Below are 13331 nucleotides of genomic sequence, written 5' to 3'. Positions count from 1 at the left end.
ATCTTCCCTCTGACACTCAGTACGTGGCTGGTAATGTACATGGTCAACTAGCACCATTTTACCCTTTAGTCCTGCTATGTCTGGCCCTACAATGAATCTAACAAAAAGAAAGATAACATTTTTAGTTCTTCTACTTTCTTTATTTTGTACATTTAACAAGGCTTTGTAGTCAATTCCACTTCGTACCTAATGTGACTTTGAATTTCATTGTAAAAATGTTTCAGGTTAATCCCACATGTTTAGTCATCTGGCAATGTTGGTTTTTTTTTTTCCTGGCAAGAACTGAAATTAAAATGTCTTTGTTGCTAAAATCTTTTCTTCTTCCTTTTCTTTCTGGTTGCTTTCCTTTGCCTTATTTTAAGAGCAAATATTTGGCACAAGGTTTGTGAGGGCAGTGCTTTGTTTTCAGTGTAGTAAATGTGGTGATTTGACAGGTACTAGAAATCTTCAGCTTTCAGTATTGTCAGTCTATTCTCAACTTTGTTTTTCTGGGCTTCAGACGTCAGCATCAAAAAGTCAAAATTTACCAACTTTTTAACAGAAATGGTGCAGGAAAAAAATAGGCATTCCATGTGAAATCATTCAGCAACCATTACAGGTATGAACTTTTTATTAGTACCCATCATAAGCAAGCACAGTGTATCTTGGATGTGGCATATAGCTTTCTCACAGAAGTTCAGCTAAGTCCCTTGTGGGAGCTCCCTGGGTTTCTTCTGGTCAGCTCTTTCAGCAGGCCCACTCACACTCTCAGCTGCTGCTGCACAGGTAAAAACCTCTGTCAAAACTAATTTACAGAACTGCCTGGATTCACGTGCTGGCATTGGATCCTCTGTTTTATCTGGTAGTTTTAAGAAATTTTAAACTGGCAAAAACATCAAGCGAACAAAATAATTATAGTACTGCAAAGTTCATGCTGGTTTGTCTCTTAAGTTTAGGCTTTGCTTTAGCCACAGTAAATGTAAAATAAAAATAAAAAATCGACAATACTGATTTATAATAAATAAGCAAAGGAAATGCTTGTCTTCTACTCATGGAAACAGAAGGGAAGCAGAAGCCACATTAGGTGACCAGGCTGTCTATCCTCTCTAGAAAGAAACAAGGCAGCGCTGGGTATTTCTGTTCTGGTTTGGCCAATCATCTTTGAAGGTCTTCGTGAAAATGAAGTGCTAGAAATACATTGGCAGAACTACAACGATGTGTACTTAAATTTGCAATAACTTCATTGCAAAAGAATATATATGGAATTCCATTCTGTCTCTCTTCTGATAAAAAAAACAGGTCAGACTTTTTTTCCTCAGTCAATATTGCTGAAAAGCAATCTGCCTGACAAGGCTTGACTTCAGGTCCTGCAGGAGTTGGTGATGGCACAAAAAAACAGCAGTAGCATCAGGAAATGGCATGTCATCATAAGGCTGCAGAGAGAAATCCTGAGACAAGATCCTTGTACAAAAATAAAAGGCAGCACCTGCAAGCCTTGAAAAATACCCTGCACATATTGATAAAACAGCCTTTAAAGTCATTCCTTAAAAAAATAAACTGAACTGACATACCAAGTCATTATGATTTCTTCTTCACAGCCTTCCTCTATTTCCTCATGCACTAGATGAAACCAAACCCAAGGAACATGCAAAGAAACAAAAACAGGATAATAGCTTTCCCTGTTTTGTTCTGGGGTTTCTTTGGAGGGGAGACTGCTATTTAACTCCCACACCACAGGAGTTATTTTCAGGCAAACATGTGAGAGCCAAGATACTTGATTTTTAAGCAGGACATCACACTGTTGTCTTGTATGATTCTCTGTTCCTCAAAAATGGCTACCCACACGTCCTGTTACTTTACCTCAGTATGTCACACAGCTCTGAGCCTGCAAAAACAGTGGCAACTCTGAGCAGGAAAGTGGACAGGAGGTGGGAGAGCACAGGCAGCAAGGCCACAGCATTTTAAGGATGGCTGTACCCTGGTAAGGATCTCCAGTCTTTGCCCACATGTGACGACCGCTACAAGTGGCACTTCTGCCTCTCCAAGCTGCTGGGGCTTGACCCCTACAGTGAAACAGAAGGTATTACCATAGTGTTACTGCCCATAGAAAAATGTCATCAAATGCATGAACACTGCCCAGTGAAGGCCTAGTACTTGGGATGTGACCAGTTAGAGGACTGGGGAAAGAGCAGGCCGAACAGCCACACAGGTCCACTTCTCATCCTCCTTTGCTTGCCGCTGTGGGAACGACGCAGCTCCAGGATCGGTCCTCAGATGTGCGCTAGAGTATGGCATGAGGTTCCTCTGTTGTGCAAACAAGTTTCTTTTCTGGAGTGATGCTTGTTTCCATGTTGACATGTGGCCAAGGGAATTACTTGTGTCTTGAAGACTGTTGGGAGGCAGGCTGTATGTATGTGGATGGGGATGTAACATCAAAACCTGGCTCTGCTGTGCAGGTCCAAGGACGCACCCAAGACACCTCGGCATCACTCAAGGGTGCTGCAAAGGTGGGGTTATCGCTGTGTCCATTTCTCAGAGGCACCACTCAAGACACTCTGAGTGCACTGTGCAGAAAACGTGGTGTGCACCGTCAGAGAACTCACTTTGGAGGTGCTATATATATACTAGGAGCAGCCAGATCACTAATATATGATGCAAGAATTTTCTCTCTTGCTTAGAAGAAGAGTTTAACTTTGGCTCCCACTTTCCAGAATCTAATGAATGATGGGAATTGGTGAGCAATGGTCTCCTGGGTGACAAGTGTTAATTAGAAACAAAAATAAAACCAAGTCTACCCAGTCTATCTTTCCCCTTGTCACAACTACATAGCCACCCTACCAGAACAGCAGCGATACACACAGGCATGGGGGTTTGAGAACCCCAGGTCACACCGTATGGACAGCAATGAAGCAAACCAGCATCCCTCTGTGCTGACTTCCAAACATTCAGCAACCTAACACAGCAACGTGAAGGCGACTTAGAACAGCAAGGGAACAGGCCTACAACCTGATCCAGGAAAAGAACCAGTACCGTAACTTTGGGGCTTTCTATCGATTTCAAAGTAGCAAATTCTCTGTAGGCTTCTGTGATGAGGTCTTAAACCCTTATATTGACATCTGGATGTGTTTGTTAGTGAAATCATTCCTATCAGTGTTTATCCCTGCTGATACATCGTGATTAAGAAGCTGTGTTGGTCCATTTCCACAAAGAATATAAAGGCAGCATTACCACCTACTTGCCGATTTCATGCAACACATCTGTCACTGGTTTGCTAAAGCAAAGGATTTATCTTTCAAGCAAATTCCTGGTTGAAAAATTAAGGGCACAATGGTATAGAAAGGGTTTCCAAATTCCACAGTACTTTTGGTAATCAACATTGTGTACCTATTTTTATTCCTTCTCTCTAACCAGTCTGGGTCTCTGCTTTATCCTCAATCCACTTTTATTGTGAGTCACATCAGATTAGAAATACAACTATGAGAAAAATCTTCTGCAACTGATCCAAGAAGAAACAATAACAAAAACCCACGCATATTACACTTGGAGCCTCTTTAAAACTAAAAAAACAAACAGAAACAATGCAAGACACTGAAAAATACTGACAGGTTTCCTTAAGGTCTTGTTTAGAAATGTACTGCCGCTGAAGTCTCTTGTAGCATACCCTGTGGATGACACAGAAGATTGTCAGTATAGGAGAAAAAGCAGCCGGACACATTCAACCCACGAGGCTTTGTTCTGTACTTTTGCTACACGATCTGTAACTACATCAGTTACCCTTCATCTCTATCAGTGCAAAGGATTTGTTTTTTTTTCAGTGCATGGACACTAACTGAATATCGTGAGTATTGTAAAGCTTACTTACTTACATAAGCCCCTCACTACAAGAAGGACATGGAGGTGCTGGAGCGTGTCCAGAGAAGGGCAACGAAGCTGGTGAAGGGCCTGGAGCACAAGTCTTAAGAGGAGCGGCTGAGGGAACTGGGACTGTTTAGTCTGGAGAAGAGGAGGCTGAGGGGAGACCTCATCGCGCTCTACAGCTACCTGAAAGGAGGTTGTAGCGAGGTGGGGGTTGGTCTCTTCTGCCAAGTAACAAGTGACAGGGCGAGAGGAAATGGCCTCAGGTTGCACCAGGGGAGGTTTAGGTTGGATATTAGGAAAAATTTATTCACCGAAAGGGTTATCAAGCATTGGAACAGGCTGCCCAGGCAGGTGGTTGAGTCACCATCCCTGGAGGTATTTAAAAGATATGTAGATGTGGTGCTTAGGGACATGGTTTAGTGGTAGACTTGGCAGTGTTAGGTTTACGGTTGGACTCGATCTTAAAGGTCTTTTGCAACATAAATGATTCTATGATTCTATAACAAACTCATCACTGAATTCCTAAGCATTTTCTTTTATCCTGTATTAATTCATGTAAACTGTGAGCCAGACCTTGCTGCAGTAAAAGCTGCTGGAAGTTTTTTCATTGATTTCAGTGCAATGAAGGTCAAGACAGCTATTTTTCAAGTTTTTCATGGACCTAGTGTTTAATAAATATTTTTACAGAGTCTAACATTATCAAGTCCCAACGCACAGCAGGGCTAAAATACATTGGCAGGAAGTTTGTCCAGAAGGTAAAAGTGTGTCCTCCTGCACCATCTCCAAGTATGCAGAGCTCTGACTGCCAAAGCAGAAATATGGGATGTTGGCCTTCACAGCGTGGGACACAGATCAAAAAGGAAGCATGAAACTGAAGATTACTCAAGTACAATAGGAAGCTTGAGATCATGTAGGATTTATTCACTACCAAAAATATTACAGCCAAACCCAAACTCCCAAAAGAAAATCCAGCCAGTTTGACACTGTAAACAGGAAATTTCCTTAGCTTTGTAAACAGGAGATTAATTTGAAACAAACTGCCAAGTAACCTAACACAGTCCAGTATTTTAGCCAAGAGATCCTCACCAGAAGCAGTGATATAAGTGGTCTCTTTTATCCAAAATGTGGTATAATGTAATCAACCTCATAAATATAATAGCAGGATTTTTGGAGGCAATTCTTGAATACAGCTTGAATCAACTAACTAAAAGGAGTACTACTAAATTTTCCTGCATTAGTGGGCAAATTCTTACTACAGAGAATGCCAACACAGAGCCTTCATGGTGTTCCTTAGGACACATTTAATATCCTAGTGTCAAATCCCTGCAGGTCCATAAAAGCCAGAGCAGGCAGGGGCAGACAGCCCTTCTCTAGGGTTGGGAACACGCTATGAACATGGAGAGCTAACTCAAGGTTTCTCAGCTGGGTAAGCAAAACTGAATGTTGTTACACAAGGAATGGAGGAGGAAAGCAAGCAAGAAGAAGGGACACAGCTGGGCCCAGAGCTGTGGGAGAACCAGACTCCATGTTCCTCCTACTGCTGTGCGTGGGAAAAGGGGTGAGAGTGGGAAAGAGGGAAAGCGGGACAGAAGAGACGGGGAAGGCGACCACTGCCTCTGAGGCAGGATGTGTTCCACCCATCGCCACCCCTCCATCAGCTGCAGTAGGTGCCATTACAGAATGGTTGAGGTTGGAAGGGATCTCTGAGATCATCGTTATTGCTCTGGAGGCAACAAGGAGCTGGACATTTTGAAGCCTTTTGGACTCTGGTATCGCAGGCAGCTGTCTACTTTTCCTGTGTTCAGAGCCAGTCCCGTAAGATATTTTATTTGCTGTTAAAACAGATCAGTTTGTAATTTGCTGCAGATATATTTTAATATAAGCAAGAATATCCATATGAAAAGACCGGAAAAAACATACAAACTTCTGCTGCACCTTTTGTATATATACTATTATTACAGGTATGAAATGAAAGCCATTCCCTCTCCTTCTGATTTACTCTTCCCCAAAGGAGTTTCTTGCTGTATAAATAAAACACATTTTGCAGATCTGTTCCTTTTATGTAATATTTACACTCAGTTTAAAGGAGTGTCAGAAATGTAATGTAGTGAATTTGTATATTATTTTGTTGAAAGAATTTCTGCCTTTGATACTCTTTTTCCCTCTAAGTTCCTTTTTACTTAATAAAAATTCTTATAACATGTAAATTACTTCCAGAACTTCCACTCGCAACCTGGAAAACTGATAAACATTTTTAAACATAACTGTTGCTTTCAACCCAAATTCCATAAATTACATAGCTAACAACATCATGTAAAGAGGATCTTAACTACCTCGAAGACTTAGGCTCAAGTATTTGTCTAACAGTTCATTGTTCAACTAGGACTTCAAAAAGTTACATTAAACCTGTTTTTTTTTTTAATATTCTAAAAAAAAATTCCCTGGGTACAATATTTTTATTATTTCAATGCTAATTTGGAAACAATTATATTAAGTGTGCTTATTCGTATTTCCCTGTGCTTGTGTCGTCTGACTTATGTATTATATGTGCATATATAATATCCTATAATATGTAAGAAAGAGATACAATATATATTCTGTGTATGCATGTACATAATATTCATGCCTATGATACATACGCATTATTTTTTTTTTATTTTAACAGAATATTTGACAAATTTTGCAAATACTTGTACTCTTGCTTCATCGTAAGATATAGTTAGTTTTACTCAACATCGTCTCACTTACAAAGCTATTCGAGCTTTGTTATCACAGAATCCTGTAGGACTGCGCCCCTTGACTTTTATAGAATTATAAAGATGCTCAGATTTAAGGACATGAAGCATGTTATTACACTAATGATTCCCTGTGAGTTTCCTATTTATGCCTATTCCTAGGTGTTTTATAAAACACCACCTCTCTGTGGGATCACGTGAAAAAAACCATTATTTTAGAATTTTCAGCAGTGTTCAGTTTCTAAGAATCAAAGCAATAAAATTATCAAGTTTTCTCTGCAAACCTTTTAAGAATTAGCTGGCCTAATTAAGCTTCAAACAAATACATTTAAAAAAAAAGAAACAATAAGTGTTGAGAAGCTGGCTGGAGAATATATAAGTGAAGTGACTTCCACTATATGATATACATCTGCCTGATAAAACACGTTTCAAAGCTCCTTTGGACAACTCCTCCATGCTGCTTGCTGCTGAGTCAGGGTTGGAATTCTTATGCAAGATCCTTTGATACTTCAGTCCAAGCAGTTAATTATACAGGTAAGAGACATCATCAAAGTTAAACAATTGTAGACCAAAGTGCGTTACTACAGGAAAATTACTAAGGTGGGTTTTTTTTAATCTGATGAAGCCTGAAATACACCTTTTTTAATAAAAGCTACAAAAACATTTGGGGAAAATAAAGCTTATAAAAGCAAATTTATTTTAGCTATTTTCCAGTTGACGCGATTTTATGTTACCAGAGTCCTTTAAAGAAATATGTATACAAGCCTATTATAAAAGAACTCCATAAGTGCATTCCAAAACTGAGGTTCCTACACCACTAGTGATACAAGAGCCATTTCAAAGTGGTATGAAAAAAAGATCATAGCTGAGGGAACTGGGGTTGTTTAGTCTGGAGAAGAGGAGGCTGAGAGGAGACCTCATCGCGCTCTACAACTACCTGAAAGGAGGCTGTAGCGAGGTGGGGGTTGGTCTTTTCTCCCAAGTAACCAGCGATAGGACAAGAGGAAATGGCCTCAAGTTGCGCCAAGGGAGGTTTAGATTGGACATTAGGAGAAATTTCTTTACTGAAAGAGTGATCAGGCCTTGGAACAGGCTGCCCAGGGAAGTGGTGGAGTCACCATCCCTGGAAGTATTTAAAAGACTTGTAGATGAGGCCCTTAGGGACATGGTTTAGTGGGCATGGTGTGTTGGGTTGACGGTTGGACATGATGATCTTAGAGGTCTTTTCCAACCTTAATGATTCTATGATTCTATGATTCCCAAGAGTAGACAGTTAACATCTATTTGGTCAGAGAATACTGCCCAAATCATCAAATGCTCTTCCCTGTGGTTAGGCACAGGCCAACACAGGGAAGGGGAAGGTAGAGTTAATGGCCCGCATCCCTTTGGGCAGGCCATCAAAGAGCCAAAAGCTGTTGCCAGTTCCTCAGAATGGTAAAGTACAACTTCTCTTTGTATTTTGGTGGTGCATAAGCAAACCAAAGTTTGGAAATTCCTAATATTTTGATTCAAAATCAGAAGAGCCCAGAAACTTATCTCAAGTCATCTGATGTTATGGTTTCAAACCCACATCAGAAGATACTGATTCCATGGCTTTCAGTTGTTTACATACTGAAATGATTTGACACTATGCTGTCTGTTCTGTTCTGCCTTTTTTTTAAACTTTGGATTTTAAAGTTTAAAATATGTATAGTGATGCTTAGTCTGAGTATACAGACTAGGCATACTTTCCTAGATTGAGCATTCATGCAGATGTTTGTTCAGTAACAGATAACAATGAGCAATTGATGCTTCAGTTAGACACCATACAGTAAATAACATTACTTAGCACTTTTCATCTCCACTTTTCATCTTCAAGCACACATAAACAACCAAACAACAGAAACAAAATAGCAGATTTCTTGTAATAAGGCAGTAGTATCTGCATACTGCAAATGGGGAAACTGAGGCAAACAGAACAATGGAAGCATCTGGAAGCCCTCTCTGTGTTATTCTGACGAACTTCAAGGGACTTAACAGGTAATGGCATTAATAAACACTTTAAGTAAATACCACTACATCTGCTATAAATGTGGCTGGCATCTCCAGAACACTTTAAAAAATTGATTAGTGCTACACTGGACAGCTGAGTCATGAATGCCCGCCCTTCCACTAGGACAAGAGAATGTCTTGTAAGCAGGTTATTTATATTCTTAAGAACTTCAGCAGGAAGTACAGTTTGGTTAGGTTTGGTAGTCATTAAATAGCACTTCTTTTGTATGTGCTGCCCTTCATCTATAGATTTCTTCCCAGAGCAACCTCAGTCTTAAGTAAGAGCAATTACAAATAGGCCAACCTCTTGTAGCCGAAAAGAAGAAAGACAATCTCAAATCACACACAGTGCAACGGTTTGTTTTAGCCGGGAGCAAGACCAAGCCTCCATATTAAAGCTCTGTATCTGCAGTACCACTAAGTTTATTCTGCTTGGAGGTACCAGAAGACAGGAATCCAAAGGATTGTTTTCTTTTTTAATAAAATGTGCAGGTGGTCTTGGTTTTGCCAGGATACAGTATTTTTTTAAAGAGCTGAACAGACCTTGCTTCCTCTTCAGTATTTCTCTTATTTCCACGACATAATAATCATGATCATCAACCCAGGACATAAAATTAAATTAGTTTTTATCCCTGCTGTGCGTTTTGAAAGAGACTGTTGGAACATATTACACCCAGTGTATTGTGTGCTCTTAGATCCTATTCTGTATTGTCATGTCTGCAAGTATTTACAAAGCAAAAAATACTGTCTCACTCACAATGCAACCCACATGTCTTTAATGCTATTCCATATCAGCGCTTCAGACCAAAACAAGACACAAACACCACTGAAAATTATAAAAGACAGAAATACTTTTAGTGGCCTACAGCCAACTATGGTCTAAACACTTTGCTTGTGAGCTCATCACATGCATGCAACATTTGGAATACAGCTCATAACCTTTGGCTGCACAAATATAGGCCTTCAGTCAACAAACTCAAGCAACAGTTTGGTTCATTTGAGTAAAATCAGGCCAATCAGCAGCTGACGTGCTTTAGATGTTGTGACCCAATGCCCAGCTCCACTGGCCGTACCAGAACACACCAACCTTTGCAGAGAAAAAGCAAGAAGATTCCCAACCACAAGAAGAGAGCAAGGCTGCAGCGTGCTAGGGATCAGCATGTGGTCTTCCTAAAAACGTGTTACCTCCTCAGTACGTGGATAACATCCGCTGAAAGACTGCAGAGATGTCTGACTTCGGTGTGGGCGCGTTTCACTATGCCTGTAGGCTGCAGGCCTGACTAGCATATGGTCCAGCAAGGGTCAAAGGTAGCATGTAATTTCATATAGATCTGCCGCTTTCAAATAGCCCCAGTACCAGTCCTCCCCGGCACCCAGAAGGTTCAGCCACTACACATTGTGGAAGATAATTTTAAAGGTACAAAGCTTAATCACAAAGTTAAATGATCAAAACTAGGAAAAGAGCAATTAACTAATCATTTCACATAGGCTTGTTCTTGTCATCACTCCAAGAAGCAATTTCACCACAGGAAGTCGACTTCTGCGGAGTAGAACACCCATCACACTGCCAGTAACTTGAAAACTTTATTTATATTAGGGGTTACCAATTTCTTCATTGAATCTGCAGAGAAGATCAGAGTAAAACACATTTTGAAGTTCTAAATAAATCACTGTAGTTTTCCGCGAAAAAGCTTGTTTGGAGTTTGACTTGGAAGGAAGCTGGCTTAGCTTAGTTCAGAGATGGTCTCAATTCTATGAAGTTTAAGATGGCAGGCTAACAAGTCAGGAAGCTTGATAAAATACACAATAGTTTTAAAGGATGAAACAGAAATAATGGATGTATGCTTTTATTACAAACACATACATTTTTTATTAGATTAAATTTGACTTCTGAGACAGAAGGAACTGCAATTCTGTCTTATTTCCAGACTCGCTATCTCAATTCTAAGAAAAAGCCTCTTCACCTTCTCTATGCCTTCTTTCAGTGACTAGGAAAGGCATACAAAAGCTTATTAAGTTCAAAATGGCTCCAAAGCTGAAACAAACACATCTTCCTAAATCAACTGTATACCCATTACACACATTGTATACATGCTGAAAAATAAACACTGGCAAACACAGAGTACAATCTTGGAAATGGCTCAAGTGACTGGGTTTTTGAAAAGGGTTTATAAAATGTACAAATTCTGGCAACTGGAAGACATTAACTTTAAGACTGAACTTAACTCTGTTAATTTTCAGGCAGAACATCTTGCAATTCGGTCTGCAAGGAGGTACACTGCAACATGCAAAAGCAGGTCCTCCCACATGAAGCTGGAACACAACAGGCTGCTCCCCAATCAGAGGCTTGGGGATGCCCTGCCCAAGCCGAAAGACCTGGTTTTCTTTATCTTTAATCACGAACAAGTGGATTCCAAAGGTGAATTTCAGTGGTGCTATTTTTATGCAGCCTCCACATTCATTCGCCACGGGGCCACAGCACATGGCCAACGCTGACCGCTCACTTGAGGCATTTGCGTCCCACGCAGCTGCACTGCAGACCCTCGACAGCACCTCAGCTGTCGAGGATATCTTCTGCCAGCGGCTCGCAGCAGGAAACGCGCCAGAGTTCAAACACGAAGACTGAAACCACCCTCCCTAGCAGGCAGTGTCTGAAAGCCCACAGCTGTCCTCCTTGGTGCTCACCATCACCGGGCATCCTACTCCTGCCAACGGTGCGGCGGGCACAAGGGATGAGGCTGGTCCTCGGGGGGCATTGCCCAGCAGAGCCGGGCGAAGACCCGAGCGAACACCCAGCCCTGGGCCCAGACCCCCCTCCAAGGAGCAGCCCCTCACCAGGAGGACGGCACCCCGAGAACCGTTACAGGAGCCGAAAGCGGCGAAAGGCCGCAGCGGGGCCGGGCGAGGAGCCGCGCTCCCGCCAAGCACCCCTGAGGCGACGGCGGCGCCGCCCGCGCCCCGCTCTGAGGCCCAACGGCCGCCGCCCGCGTGCCCTCCCTCGCCCGCCACACACCGCCCCGAGGGGACACCGCAGCGGCCTCGCTCAGGCTGGAGCCGCCACAAACTCGCCGCCCTCCCCGCACCGCCCCCGGCGTCGGCACATCAGAGGGACACAGCGGAGGCAGGACCCGCGGGTGCCGAGGGGCGCCGGGCGGGGCCCTCCGCGGCAGCTGGGACCGGGCACCCCGCGCTGTCAGGGACGAGGTGCCGCCCGCAGCCCGGAGGGGACTCTGGGGGCGCCGCCGGCACCGCCGGTTCCCAGGAAACCTCCTCGAAGTTGCCCTTAGAAGTTTGGGTCCGCCCGGAGGAGCAGCCGCCGGGCAGAGCCGCCCCCCCCCGCCCACACCTCCCTCCCGCCACCTGGCCGCACGCTCACGGCTGACACCCGCCGGTCTCCGGGGACCGGCCCCCGCGCCCCGGCTGACCCCGCCGGCCTCCCAGGGACGGGGCCCCCACCCGGACAGACCCCGCCGGCCTTTGGGGACGTGGCCCCCGCTCCCGGGGAAGGGGGGCGGCAGCCCCCGGGGCGCGCTCCGGGCTCGGGGCTCCCTCTGCAAATGCAGCCCTTGGGAATAAAGAAGACAGAGGGACACTTACCATCTCGCCTGATATTCGAAGACCGCAAGGCTTTTATAGATCCGCTCTGGGCAGGGGCAGTGGTGCCCTGACGGCTGCAAAAGTTCGCACAGACGACAGCGTAGAGGAGGAGGAGGATGAGCAGTTGCATTGGGATCCGCTGTGAACGGGACCGTGTCTCTGCAAAGAAACCCGGCTTTCCCCACCAAGGGTGCTTTCCTCTCTCGTGTTCCCTTCCCGGACTTTGTGTTTGTTGTTGTTGTGGGTTGCTTGTGTGTTTGGGGGAGTTGTATGCAGGGGAAAAAAAAAGGCACAAAAAACCCGCAAAACAAAAACCCGCACCACCCGAAACAGCAGTCACGGCTGCCGAGTTACTGCCCGGGCTGCCCCCAAACTTCCTGCATGCTGCACTTTCTCCTGCGTTTCTCGGGCCGGCCAAACTCGGCAAAGGTGCGCGATCCCCGGGCCGAGACCGCCGCCCCCGCCCCTCGGCCGGCAGCGCCGTGCCCCGCGTCCCAGGCGGGGGCTGCCGCAGCCGCGCGCCGCTCCGCTCCGCTCGGCAGGAGCCGCCGCTGGGGTCTGGAGCGGCGGGAGCGCCCCGCGCGCCGCAGCGGGGCCGGGGGGAGAGGCGGCCCGGGGGAAGGGGGCGGCCCGGGGGCAGGGAGGGAGGCGGGCGGCAGCGGCCGGCGGGGGGAGGCAGGGAGCGGTGCCCGGGCCCTCCCCGAGCTGCCGGCCGCGCCGCCTCCAGCCCGGGCAGAAAGGGGCAGGAGGGGTGGTGCGAGGGGGCTGGCCCCGCGGCGGCGGGACCGCGGGGTCCGGCGGCTGGGCCCGGTGAGAGCCCTGTGCCAGGGCGCGCACCCGAGTGTCCCGTCACCCTCGGGCCCGCACGTAAAGGTTATGCCTTGTGCTGGGATGACTCAAATCACTGGGTTGCACCAGGGCGGGTGAGGAGACTTAGTGGAATAACTGGTGAAAACAGACTGGATGAAGAAAACCCGCAGCTCTCCTTGGGAGATATATGGGCTCCTCCGTCATGCCAAACACTGTCCAAAGCTTCTCATAAAAAGTTAATTCCTATTAATTTACACCCTCATAAAATTCGGTCTGGTATTAAAAGATTGTATTATTGCCTGGAAGAGTTTAGGTTTAAAC

At 44.9% G+C, this 13331-nt stretch overlaps 1 protein-coding gene across 2 annotated transcripts in view; it reads right to left on the bottom strand.

The window, feature by feature from the left end:
• The window catches only part of PDGFD (platelet derived growth factor D), a 146360-nt gene extending 133741 nt beyond the window's left edge, over positions 1-12619 (bottom strand). Inside the window, exon 1 of one of the 2 annotated variants that reach the window (XM_075140081.1) lies at positions 12201-12619. In XM_075140081.1, the coding sequence (XP_074996182.1) occupies positions 12201-12330 (130 nt within the window). In that variant the 5' untranslated portion in view covers positions 12331-12619. The remainder of the gene's footprint in view (positions 1-12200) is intronic. The other variant, XM_075140080.1, reaches the window with a different exon arrangement.
• Positions 12620-13331: the final 712 nt, after the last annotated feature.

The sequence above is a fragment of the Calonectris borealis genome, chromosome 1, assembly GCF_964195595.1.
Source record: "Calonectris borealis chromosome 1, bCalBor7.hap1.2, whole genome shotgun sequence".
NCBI lineage: Eukaryota > Metazoa > Chordata > Aves > Procellariiformes > Procellariidae > Calonectris > Calonectris borealis.
Note: the sequence above shows the minus strand (reverse complement) of the source record. Positions and strands in the feature narration are given on the sequence as shown.